Raw genomic sequence first — 12755 nt, forward strand, 5'->3', positions numbered from 1 at the left:
AAGATATTTAATATTAAACGATATTAAAGCCCGGAACACACCAAGCCGGCGAACTAGTTAGGGTTGGCTCACGTCGGCAACGTCTGGGTCCAAAGTTGCCCTGACACACCAAACCGATGCTTGACGGGCAAGTAGCACGCTGAGAAAACTTAGTCAGCCGTCGAACAAAAACTGCCCGATGGCTGACCGTCGGCTTGGTGTGTTCCTGCCTTTAGATGTTGAACTACAGAGGAGTTCTGAAAGTGCACTGCAAATACTACAGCAAATGCTGACCAAGAATTTGATGGCTGAGCAGCGAGCTCATTGGCTACTGATACAGCAGGAACCAATCACTTGCACCCTTTAGAGAATGATGTGATTGCAAGCAGATTCAAGTCTGCAGGTTGACGAAAGGTAGGGGCAATGATAAAGAAAGGTCTTTATCATTGGTTGTGAAAGCTGTCTGTCAGGGTGTGGGGTTGAGTTAAGGACCTATCAGCCTGTGCAATCTAGAGTTTCATGAACTATGTATTTAACATAACCCTGACGTGTATATATCTGAGTAATTTCACATGTATAGAATGTGTTTAGGTGAGTTAATTAACCTGCTAGCAAAGCTCCTCAGTTTAACAGTGTTCGTTCACTGTTCAGCTTCAGCTTACTACATATTCGGTGCATTGCAAATAGTTATGACATGCAAAAAAACTGATGGCATTTGGTGTCACTGATCTGAAATTCATGTGATGACGGAAGAGTTCCCCATTCAGATTTTGCTCAGATTCGATGTGTTAAAGGGTTAGTTCACTGTGACGAGCAGGGTGGGCGAGAGCCATGAGGGAATGGCGCGAGGCCAGTGACGTGAGTGTTAACGATCTTCAGCTGCGAGTCGCACCGGCCTCGAGTCTCTCACGGAGGAGCTCCAGAAGCATAAAAGGAGGAGCGACGATGGTGAAGGACGAGAGAGGACCAGGCCTGGACTTTATTTTAAATTTGTTTTATTATGTTTGTGTGGCCAGCATTACTTTCATTTTGTCCTTTGTTTATTTTATATTAAAGTTGTGTTGAATGTTCGCCAGTTCCCGCCTCCTTCTTCCCGTATATACGAACTGTGTTACATTGGTGCCGAAACACGGGAGGAAGCCCTCGCTGCTGAGGGAGATTGCGGTGCTGCGGAGTTCGGGCAGCACGGGAGTGTGAAGACCACGAGAGGCTGCCCGAGGCAGTGGTACTGGAGCCTATCAACAGGTGGGACGGAGAGCTCGCTGCCGTGCTCCTGGGACGAGGTGGGGTGGCTGCCATCCAAGAGGGAGCGGAGGAGTCACCGCCATTCGCCGTGGGCCGGAGTCTGCTGCCGTCCACCATGAAGGGGAGGAGCAGGGAACGCCGGACTCGCTGCCGGCTGCCCTCAGTCAGAGGAGCCATTGGTGGCCACAAGGGGGCGGAGGAGGATCGAACCATCCACCGAGCTTCCAGTACCATCACATGGCACCGCAATGAAGAGGCTCTTGGGTGGCTGAGGACTGGCAGCCTGCGAGGGGCGATGGGGGTATGTGACGAGCAGTGCGGGCGAGAGCCATGACTTGACGTGTGAGGCCGGTGACGCGAGTCTCTCACAGAGGAGCTCCGGAAGCATAAAAGGAGGAGCGATGATAGTGAAGGATGAAAGAGGACCAGGCCTGGACTTTATTTTATGTTTTATTATGTTTGTGTGGCCGGCAGACGTGTGAGGGTCTGCCGGCATTACTTACGTTTTGTTCTTTGTTTATTTTATATTAAAGTTATGTTGAATGTTCGCTGGTTCCCGCCTCCTTCTTCCCATATATACGAACTGTTACATTCACCCAAAATTCAAAATTATCCCATGATTTGCTCACCCTCAAGCCATCCTAGGTGTATGCTGTGTGTAACCCCTCACCCAGGTCCTACTTGCCCCGCTCTATGGGGGCCTCGAACCTGGGTCTCCGGCGTGGGAGTTGGATGCTCTAACAAGGAGGCTAAAGGCTGCAACCTTTAACGTCAGTCGCTAGAGCATGTCTTGAGATCAGAGGAGTGAGGTTTACTCGCACAGCAACTACTAGCTGGCCTCCATTACATATGACTTTCTTCTTTCAGAAAAACACAATCAGAGTTATATTAATATATATCCTGGCTCTTCCCAGCTTTATAATGGTAGGGAATTTTGAAGCCCCAAAAAGTGCATCCATCCATCATAAAAGTAATCCATACAGGTCCAGGGGGTTAATAAAGGCCTTCTGAAGCAAAGTGATGTTTTTTTTTAAGAAAATTATCCAAATTCAAAACCTTCTAAACTATAATAACTGGCTTCCGGCAACGGCCGTACGCGAATCAAGTTCAGGCATAAGAGTGAACTCTGACCCGATGCATGACGTAGGATTAAGGAGTATCGTAAGCTTAGAAAGTTTTTTCAAACAAAAAGAGCTGGGCAACAAACTCAAGCTCCTCTTCTCTTATATCGAAATCCTCTGACATTTCTCTTTTAAAATTCTCTTTTTAGACTTCTAATTTGTGTTTTGTTTTACTCTATCCTCTGCACTTTCACGTTCATCAATACGTCATGTGTCGGGTCAGAGGTTACTTATTCACTGGAACTCAACTACCGCACAGTCGTTACCGAAGCCAGTTACTATAGAAAAAAATAGTCTATGCAAATTTTGCTCGAATTCGCCATATTGACCACCAGAAAGCTGCTCTGATGTAAATTGACTTCTGTGTACAAGGGGCTTCATACATTTGTTACACTTTTGACAATGGACTTTCTTTGTCTGTGAAATTTCATGAGGGTGAATCAAAAAGCTATTTTTAACAGCACACTCACCGTGGTGTTGTCCAGATCTTCCACTTGGTGGCAATACTGCTCCATTGCCACAATACGATCAGCCAACTCATTCATGTTCAGCTGAAGATGACAACATGTTGTCAAGTGCTGATTATATATGAGCAGAAATGTTTGATGAGTGATACTGGTGTGTATGTGCGGTCACCTGGCTGAGCTGACCGTTCAGAGCATGAACTTCCTGTTTCAGATCATCTCTGGACTCTTTAAGCGCCTGGACTTCCTTCAGCAGGTCTTGGATTAAGTCCATACACTGAGGAAGAAAACAGGGTTTGAAATAACTTCAGTCTTTGAAGATTTACTGGGTTTCATTTCATACCCCTCCTACTGGCCAACAGTAACTGGAAAAAAGCCCATAATCCCTTTTGCCTGAACTTTGAAGAGGGATAAAACTCAATAAGAGCACTGCTGAATCAGTTAAACACATCCTCTGTGTCTCTTTCTTTGAAAGGTAAGTCATTTACTCTCTGAACCTCTGACCTTTAGCCCTAAAAGAGGTTACCACGACGACACACAGGCCTGGGAATCACCCTTGATTCTAACAGGATGTGGCATTGCTGTCCACCCACTTTCTGTTTGCGTAACCCCTGATGTCTAACCTGTGTTACTCTTAGAGCTATTGGCTGCCCTGTGAGGCTCTGTTAGATGAACAAATTTATCTGGGGTGTACCTTTATTAGACTGAAGGGATGACTAGTGTACAGAGGTGTAGATTATACTGACTTCAAGACAGTCCAACCCTTCCTTGTTAACTAAAATACAACACTAGCAAAAAGTACTCATTACCAGCTATTAACTTTTTTTATTTGAAAAAGAACCATAGTATCACAGTGTTTCTAGACATAGGTTTTTGTTTTTCAGACATGTAACATTTTTAATGTTTTTTTTTTTTAACATGTATTATGGTAATACCCTGTTTTATTTATTGATTTATTTATTTTGGTGGTGTTGGGACATATTACAATGGAAATACTATGGTTTTGGACACATATTTATAATAAATGCTGTTCTTTTGAACTTTCTGTTACTCAAATAATTTTTAAAAAATGTATCATGATTTTAACAGAAATATGAAGCGGCACAACTGTTTTCAACACTGATAATAAATAGAAAAGCAAGAAAAAAACTTGTATTTATGGATATATACAAATATCTGCAGTATTACAAGCAAATATGTTTTTTTTTTTTTGTTTTTTTTTTGACATGTACTATGGTAATACCATGTTTTTAAGATGCACAATGGTAATACTGTGTTTTTTTTTACATACTAACATGGAAGGACCCTTTTTGTATATGTATTATAGTAATAACCTATTTTATTTTTATTATTTTTTTAAACAAAATATCATGGAAATACTATGGTTGTGGACATGTACCATGGTAATACAGCAGAGTATTGAAGCAGAGTACCTTGCCTTGTAAACACTATGGTAAATGAATATAGTAATTATTCAGTTTCTCTCTCTCTCTCTCTCTCTCTCTCTCTCTATATATATATATATATATATATATATATATATATATATAGTGGGTACGGAAAGTATTCAGACCCCCTTAAATTTTTCACTCTTTGTTATATTGCAGCCATTTGCTAAAATCATTTAAGTTAATTTTTTCCCTCATTAATGTACACACAGCACCCCATATTGACAGAAAAACACAGAATTGTTGACATTTTTGCAGATTTATTAAAAAAGAAAAACTGAAATATCACATGGTCCTAAGTATTCAGACCCTTTGCTGTGACACTCATATATTTAACTCAGGTGCTGTCTATTTCTTCTGATCATCCTTGAGATGGTTCTACACCTTCATTTGAGTCCAGCTGTGTTTGATTATACTGATTGGACTTGATTAGGAAAGCCACACAACTGTCTGTATAAGACCTTACAGCTCACAGTGCATGTCAGAGCAAATGAGAATCATGAGGTCAAAGGAACTGCCCGAAGAGCTCAGAGAATTGTGGCAAGGCACAAATCTGGCCAGTGGCCTCCATAATCCATAAATGGACAACGTTTGGGACGACCAGAACCCTTCCTAGAGCTGGCCGTCTGGCCAAACTGAGCTATCGGGGGAGAAGAGCCTTGGTGAGAGAGGTAAAGAAGAACCCAAAGATCACTGTGGCTGAGCTCCAAAGATGCAGTCGGGAGATGGGAGAAAGTTGAAGAAAGTCAACCATCACTGCAGCCCTCCACCAGTCGGGGCTTTATGGCAGAGTGGCCCGACGGAAGCCTCTCCTCAGTGCAAGACACATGAAAGCTCGCATGGAGTTTGCCAAGATGGTGAGAAATAAGATTCTCTGGTCTGATGAGACCAAGATAGAACTTTTTGGCCTTAATTCTAAGCGGTATGTGTGGAGAAAACCAGGCACTGCTCATCACCTGTCCAATACAGTCCCAACAGTGAAGCATGGTGGTGGCAGCATCATGCTGTGGGGGTGTTTTTCAGCTGCAGGGACAGGGCGACTGGTTGCAATCGAGGGAAAGATGAATGCGGCCAAGTACAGGGATATCCTGGACGAAAACTCCAGAGTGCTCAGGACCTCAGACTGGGCCGAAGGTTTACCTTCCAACAAGACAATGACCCTAAGCACACCGCTAAAATAACGAAGGAGTGGCTTCACAACAACTCTGTGACTGTTCTTGAATAGCCCAGCCAGAGCCCTGACTTAAACCCAATTGAGCATCTCTGGAGAGACCTAAAAATGGCTGTCCACCAATATTTACCATCCAACCTGACAGAACTGGAGAGGATCTGCAAGGAGGAATGGCAGATTTGTGTTTTTTGTGATTATTATCAATGTTTCCAACATTGATAATAATCAGAAATGTTTCTTGAAAATAAATCATCATATCAGAATGATTTGTGAAGGATCATGTGAAACTGAAGACTGGAGTAGTGATGCTGAAAATTCAGCAAATTACATTTTATTCAAATAGAAAACAGTTATTTTAAATTGTAATAGTATTTCACAATATGATTGTTTTTACTGTATTTTTGATCATATGCAGAATTCGCATAAGTCAGTATATATATATATATTTTTTTCTTTCAAAATCAAACCGACCCCACATCAGGTACCATAGTCCTGCCGCAGTCCTTTTTTTAAGGGACAGTTTGTCATAATGAACCTGACAGGCCATTTGTTTATGGTAATTAGGTATAATAGTCCAGCTGGTCCAGCTGTTCACAGCAAATATAAACGATACACACGCGCTGTTTGACAAGTCAGTCATCTTTTGTTCTTTAACAACACAAGTCATATCTGCAGGAAAGTTCAAACTGTCACGGCTTATCACCACACAGCCACATAGTCAGCATGAATCTTGTCATTTTGTAACCATGACACAGTATCAGGGCACAGAGCCCATCTCCACTCCACACCCTCCGATCGGTCGCTCTGAGTAACTGACAATTGAAAACATCAGAAGTGAATACAGTAGGTAACACCATAACCTCCTCACACCTGGAAAGAGCATGACATTCACTCTTTCATGTGATGAGCGGTCTGAATCGGAACCGTTGGTTTATGCAACCACATGACCAGCTTTAAAACACCTGGTAAAACATTACCATCTAGACCCCCCTTGAAGTTCCTCATTGAATGTAACAATGAGCCGGTGTTTCCTGCGCACTCACAACTTTGACGCCAACATTGCTGTGGCTCACATATACAGAGCCCCTGTAAGTCACCCGTGCTTTTCATTCCTGTTCGGCCTCCCCGGATTTGGCTGGCAGCTGGGCGGCAGGGGTCATCTGAGGGCAATGGCGGATAACCATGGATGACTCCAAACATGTCCAAACGAAACATTAATGATTGAGAAGATGAGCAGGACCTCCCCGTGCACCCGCGTCACTGGAGTGTTTGTGAAACAAGCGCCGGCTCTGCAGGAGGTTAATTACTGTCGGCTTATCAGAGGATGGAGAAAGACGTGGAGGGAAGTTGATCACAGCTTAAGACAGACTCAGTGTCATGAGAGACGTGGATGTCATTAGCTGCTATTAGTGCTACAATAGTATTTGACTTTCTTATTACAGTTAAGATAAATGGGTAAACTTTTAGGTAAACCTGAAAACTTTAAATGGTGTCGCAAATGAGTCAATCACTCACAACCAAACAAATGTTTGGATACATCTGACTGAATGCATGTTTCTGATGATCATAAACCATGTGATTATAATACCAAGGTAAAAAAAAAAAAAAAAAAAAAAAGATAATGTTTTTTTTTTTTCTGTACTTAACTCTTTCCCTGCCAGCATTTTTGATCAAGGTTTTTTCAGAAAAATTTCATGGCCCCCAGAATATTTTGTTGTATGAATATCTGAACATGCAATATATCAAAAGAAAGAGCAGAGCCTTTGTTTTAAAACAAACAATCAAACAAACAAACAAACAAACAGACAAAACTGTTTATTCTAGCTTCATACATTCTTTTTGCTATCAACACTAGAATTTGGGTAAGTTTCATTAAAAACTTACTAAAAGCTGAGAATATATTTTTCTTTTCTATGATTACAACATGCATACAGACACAGGCAAAAAAGAAGCAAAAACAAGTTATAAAAGCATTTTATAACTTGTTTTTGCTTATTTTTTCCTGTGTTTTGCTCTGGAGATTCTGTACTCTTTCAGAAGAGGTGTAATAGCGCCCCCTACCATATAACAGTTAAAACATGGAAAGCTGGAAATTTCAGTCAATGGGGGGTAAGAGTTAAAGTGCTAAAAAAATTTTTTTTTTTTTTCTTTTAAATGTTTTATTATACATTTACTATAAATTGTGATAATTTGGATAATAACATGTTTTATTTGAAAAAAAATAAAAAATAAAAAAAGGGAATTAAAAAAAAAAAAAAAAAACTTAAAGCACAATTAAAAGTCTTAATTTGTTGCTTTTGTTAGATTTTGCTATATTTGGCCGTGCAGTCGTTTGGGTGGCTCGCCAATGTATTAGATTTCTCTAATACATAAAATAAGTAAGCTTGACCAGAGTTCTTGTGGGGAGAAGAATTTATTGAAGGTAGTAGTGTAGCACAGTTCTTCAGCAGCGATGTTAGCGTGTCAGCCTTCAAAACATCTTAACCCAAAGTTCTGTCTGTGGGACAGAACTTTATACATGAAGACAAAAGGGTTACAAACAATAGAACAATGTTAGGACCTCCCACAGGAGATCGATCTACCCTGTGATCTGCTCTGAACAATGCTGTTTCTTTGTCATTCACACCCATCAGTTTCTGTGGGCCATACGTCTGTATGGGCCATTTGGTTCACACCTTTACAAACACAGAGTTGATTGCATCTGAGGCACAGTCACAATGTAAATGCATCTAACTAAAGATAATGAAAATACACATAATCTTTCACTTTAATGCAAAAATATTCAGATAAATATTAATTCTATCATTTTATGTTTCTTATTAAAACACTGTACTTTTATACCTAACAGCTGTTTTGGCCAAGTATGACACAAGATGCACATTTATGAAATTTTGCATTACATATACTCTACTGTTGAAAAGTTTGGGGTTGGTACAACATTTTTTGTGGGTGTGTGCGTTCTTGAAAATCTCTACTCGCCATATATTTAATAATAATAATAATAAAAAAAAAACACTAATATTGTGAAATATTATTACAATTTCAAATAGCTGTTTTATGTGAATATATTTTAAAATATAATTTATTCCTGTGATCAAAGTGAATTTTCAGCATCATTACTCCAGTCTTCAGTGTCACATGATCATTCAGAAATCAATCTAATATGATGATTTACTGCTCAAGAAACATTTCTGATTATTATCAATGTTGAAAACATTCATATTTCTGTTGAAACCATGATAATTTTTGTCAGGATTATTTGATTAATAGAAAGTTCAAAAAGGAAAGCATAAAAAAAAAAAATTAAGTCTCACACATTCACAGAAAATTCTGCGTGGATATCAGAATGGATATCAAATATGAATCATACCAAACTTTTGACTGGTACCTATGAGACTTAGGGGCCATTTACACAACAGCTTTTAGCTAAAACAGAAAACTTTTTATGTGTTTTGGCCATTTGTTTAAATGACAACGGCGTTTTGGGGGCCTGAAAAGCAAACTTTTGAAAACGGTATACAAAGTGCAAGTTTTTGAATGGGATACTGTTATCATCTCTGTTTAAATTAAAAAAATGTGAATTTGTGAAAAGGTGCATCATGTGCATTACATATCTTTACCAAGTGACATTGCCACCTACTGGCATGGCATGAAGAATACAGCGTTTTTAGTCGTTTTTCACTGATCCGTGTGAACGCAGATCATTTTGATAAAGTTGTTGTCTGTATGCAAAAATTGCAAAAGAAAACCTTTTCCGTTTTTAGCACATTATTGTTGTGTAAACATACCCTTAATTTGACAAGTACAACGTTTGTTGTTTGCCAATCAACATTCAGCAAACATACAGTTTTTGTTGGTTTATCCTTCCTCCAGACTATTTCATGATGCCTCATTTTAGTCTACTGTGCATGTTAAAGGTGCCGTAGAACGTGTTTTCACAAGATGTAATATAAGTCTAAGGTGTCCCCTGAATGTGTCTGTGAAGTTTCAGCTCAAAATACCCCATAGATTTTTTTTTTTTTATTAATTTTGGGGCATCATTAAATATGAGCCGATTTAGGCTGCGGCCCCTTTAAATGCTCAGGCTTCCTGCCCCCGGAGCACACGCTTGCCTTAAACAGCATAAACAAAGTTCACAAAGCTAATATAACCCTCAAAATGGATCTTTACAAAGTGTTCGTCATGCAGCATGTCTAATCGTGTAAGTATGGTAGTTATTTGGATGTTTACATTTGATTCTGAATGAGTTTGAAGCTGTGCTCTGTGGCTAAAGCTAACATTACACACTGTTGGAGAGATTTATAAAGAATGAAGTTGTGTTTATGAATTATACAGACTGAAAGTGTTTAAAAATGAAAATAGCGACGGCTCTTGTCTCCGTGAATACAGTGAGAAACGATGTTATCTTTAACCACATTTAACAGTACATTAGCAACATGCTAACGAAACATTTAGAAAGACAATTTACAAATATCACAAAAATATCATGATGTCATTTCCATGTACTGAACTCTTGTTATTTAACTATGCCAAGATAAATTCAATTTTTAATTCTAGGGCACCTTTAACAAATTGTGCTGAGCACAATTGTGTTTGTGTTTGGACTAAAATAAACCCTCAGCACTTGTGAAATGTGTCCATGTGGTAAACAGGAAGTGTTATTATAGGCGTCCATCACTGATACTTAAGTATCCGAGGATCTCAGAACCAGGGGTTTGGGGAGTGTGACAAACATGTAGTTTGTGGAACACGAGACACAGATGGTGTTATTTGAGAATGGAGCTCAGTGTCTGTGGCTCATTGTTCTGTGGTCTGTCATCAGTCATCTACAGCTGAGACATGCTGATGAAACATTCAGCCTCCTGCAGACCCCCAGCAGAGCAGCAGCTCTCTATACAACACAACTCAACTCAGAATACCTTTCACTTTCTTAAACTCTACCTCCAATATGAATTTTTGAATTTAATTTTAATTGATTTTTTTTTTTTTTGCTTTTAATAAAAAATACCTCATTTAGCTGTACTTTTATATACATTTAATAATTAATGTTTATTTTACAGACCATGTTGGAAGAACTCTTAATTTCCCAGATTTCAAAATAATAATTACATAAGAGAATTACATAATCAATTTTCAAATCTTTAAGTCAATATTTATACAATTCGTTCAGTATTAGTTGAGAAAAGTGTAATTTACATCTCAGGGAACAAATATGGAGTAATTATCCACAATTAATGTTTAATTATCCATGTTTTGTCACAATTTTCAGAAAATGTTCAACATCCTGTGGGTGTGGCCTGTTCAGATTCACACTGGTGAACCAACAGTCGGATTCCAGACGTGAAAACTCCTTTCATTTTCTCCATAGGGAAATAGATTTTTAATGATAACTTATAAACCTTTAAATCTTTTATTAACCTTTAAACCTTACTGTGAGCTACGAGGTTGTTAATCGATGGTATTTGTTTCTATTGAATCTCAGCCCACAACTTAGTTCAACTTAGTTTTTATATAATCATGTTAAACAGAGGAATTTGTGGTGAAAACTACTTTACCCATGATGCTGTACAGAAAATAGTCAAAACAAGCAAAATGTGCCAAAAAATCTCTTTAGCTCCGCCCACACAGAATACTTACATATGTAAAATGATAAAATATATTGTTTTTATTTATATAATCAACATTTTTAAATGAGAAGTTTTTTAATTTTATTATGCTTTTCTCAGAGCATCATGGGATTTTTATCAGAGCATCATGTTGGTTTGGTTCATGGCTTATAACTCTTTTACGAAGACTTTTTTTGAGGTCCCTATGGGAGAAATGAATGAAAAAATACTTCTCGAACAAACGCTGCTGAAAAAGTGTGCAAACAATGTGGCACTCTATAGTTAAATTGGTTAACCTGTGTATTAAGATTAACTAATTAACTAATTTAATTAAAAATACCTATATTTTTTAATAGTGCCCAGCCCTGATTAATGATGAGTGTTTGGGTTTAAGAGAGAAAGAGAGTATGTGATCCATCAGTGTTAAGAAAGAGGATTATGATGATGATTAGATACGTTCACAACCTTCTTACCATTATTTATATTTTCGAGTGTCAAACAAGTGAGGCAGTAGCACGGTACCAGTGTCTTCTTTAAATTTAGTCTGTTTTCAGACATAATCACTGAATTATAACACTTTTTGATTATGATTATCAAGTTATGATTATCACATACACTCAAAATAATAAAGGTGATTTTGTGAAGAAACACTACACATCTATAGACTCAACAGGTGATATGCATGCGCATGACATTAGCATTTCACAAGGTGTGTTCACACCATGTCGTAATTACTGTAACTAGGAGATTCTGGCTTGTAAAAAGCGTTCACGTCTTCGTAGGGCTCGTAATTACAGTTTGTAAGCTGGGAAATATTCTGAAAGCTCCCACATGTACCACGTGACTGCTGTAGATTCATTCAGGCGTTGATAGCGGTGCCATAGAAACGCATAATTGACCCTTTGCCGGGAGTTTGATTGACAAGCAATCTAACCAATCATAACGCCGAATCCGCCATTTTGTCCGACAAAGCAGCCAGTAGTTAGAAGATTAACCTCGGTGGACTTGAACTTGAAAAATGGTGTGTATTGACGTCGTTCTGCGTTTTAAACAACATTCCTTCTGATGTTCATTCATGTTTATTTGATGCTATAAATGAACTAGTAGGAAGAGATGATCGGTTCACGAGCCGCTTGAGCTGAGGCAATACAGCGATCTGTCACGACACATTAAAGAGCCACAAAATGATTTGTATTGTTTGAATTTCTTAAAAATGTACACAATTTGAAAGATGGGACTGTTTAATATCAAAAGTAACCTGCTCTGTCTTGTCTGTCGACGTGTTGTCAGTGTCCTCTTTGCTCCGCAATGTATATTTCACTGTGTGGCGTGACAGCAGCATTTGTTCATGTCGAACAAAGCAACAGTAACTAAAGGGGGTCGGGTCTTTGCAAAGGGTCAATTCCCAGTCCGAGGATGTGAACGGCTCCGAATATAACGTCATCTCCAGATTACGGTAATTATGCCTTGGCGTGAACACAGCAACAAATTCACATTTTTGTAGTTTACATGGAAACAATAACGGTATCGTTCCCATTGCTTGTAAATGAAAAGCTAAAAAAAACTTTTTTCTCTGTTTTTAGTTGAGGGGCTGTTTAAACGACACCGTTTTTAACTAAAAACAGAAAACTACACAACACGTTCATTTACACGACAATGCCTTTTTTGGGGTCTGAAAACTGGAAATGTCAAAAAACAGGTTTCAAAGTGCATGTTTTTTA

The 12755-nt window shown here is 38.7% G+C and overlaps 1 protein-coding gene across 6 annotated transcripts in view; it reads right to left on the bottom strand.

Moving 5' to 3' along the window:
* The window catches only part of LOC137017923 (glutamine-rich protein 2), a 49308-nt gene that overhangs the window by 34524 nt on the left and 2029 nt on the right, over positions 1 to 12755 (bottom strand). For all 6 annotated transcript variants that reach the window (XR_010894656.1, XM_067382695.1, XM_067382697.1 and 3 more), the window contains exons 2-3: positions 2982 to 3086; positions 2816 to 2896 (exon numbers count right to left, since the gene is read on the bottom strand). Coding sequence is in view for 5 of the 6 variants with exons in the window: in XM_067382695.1 (XP_067238796.1) it covers positions 2816 to 2896; positions 2982 to 3086 (186 nt within the window). In the remaining variant the exon portion in view is untranslated. The remainder of the gene's footprint in view (positions 1 to 2815; positions 2897 to 2981; positions 3087 to 12755) is intronic.

Source organism: Chanodichthys erythropterus, chromosome 3, assembly GCF_024489055.1.
Source record: "Chanodichthys erythropterus isolate Z2021 chromosome 3, ASM2448905v1, whole genome shotgun sequence".
NCBI classification, from domain to species: Eukaryota; Metazoa; Chordata; class Actinopteri; order Cypriniformes; family Xenocyprididae; genus Chanodichthys; species Chanodichthys erythropterus.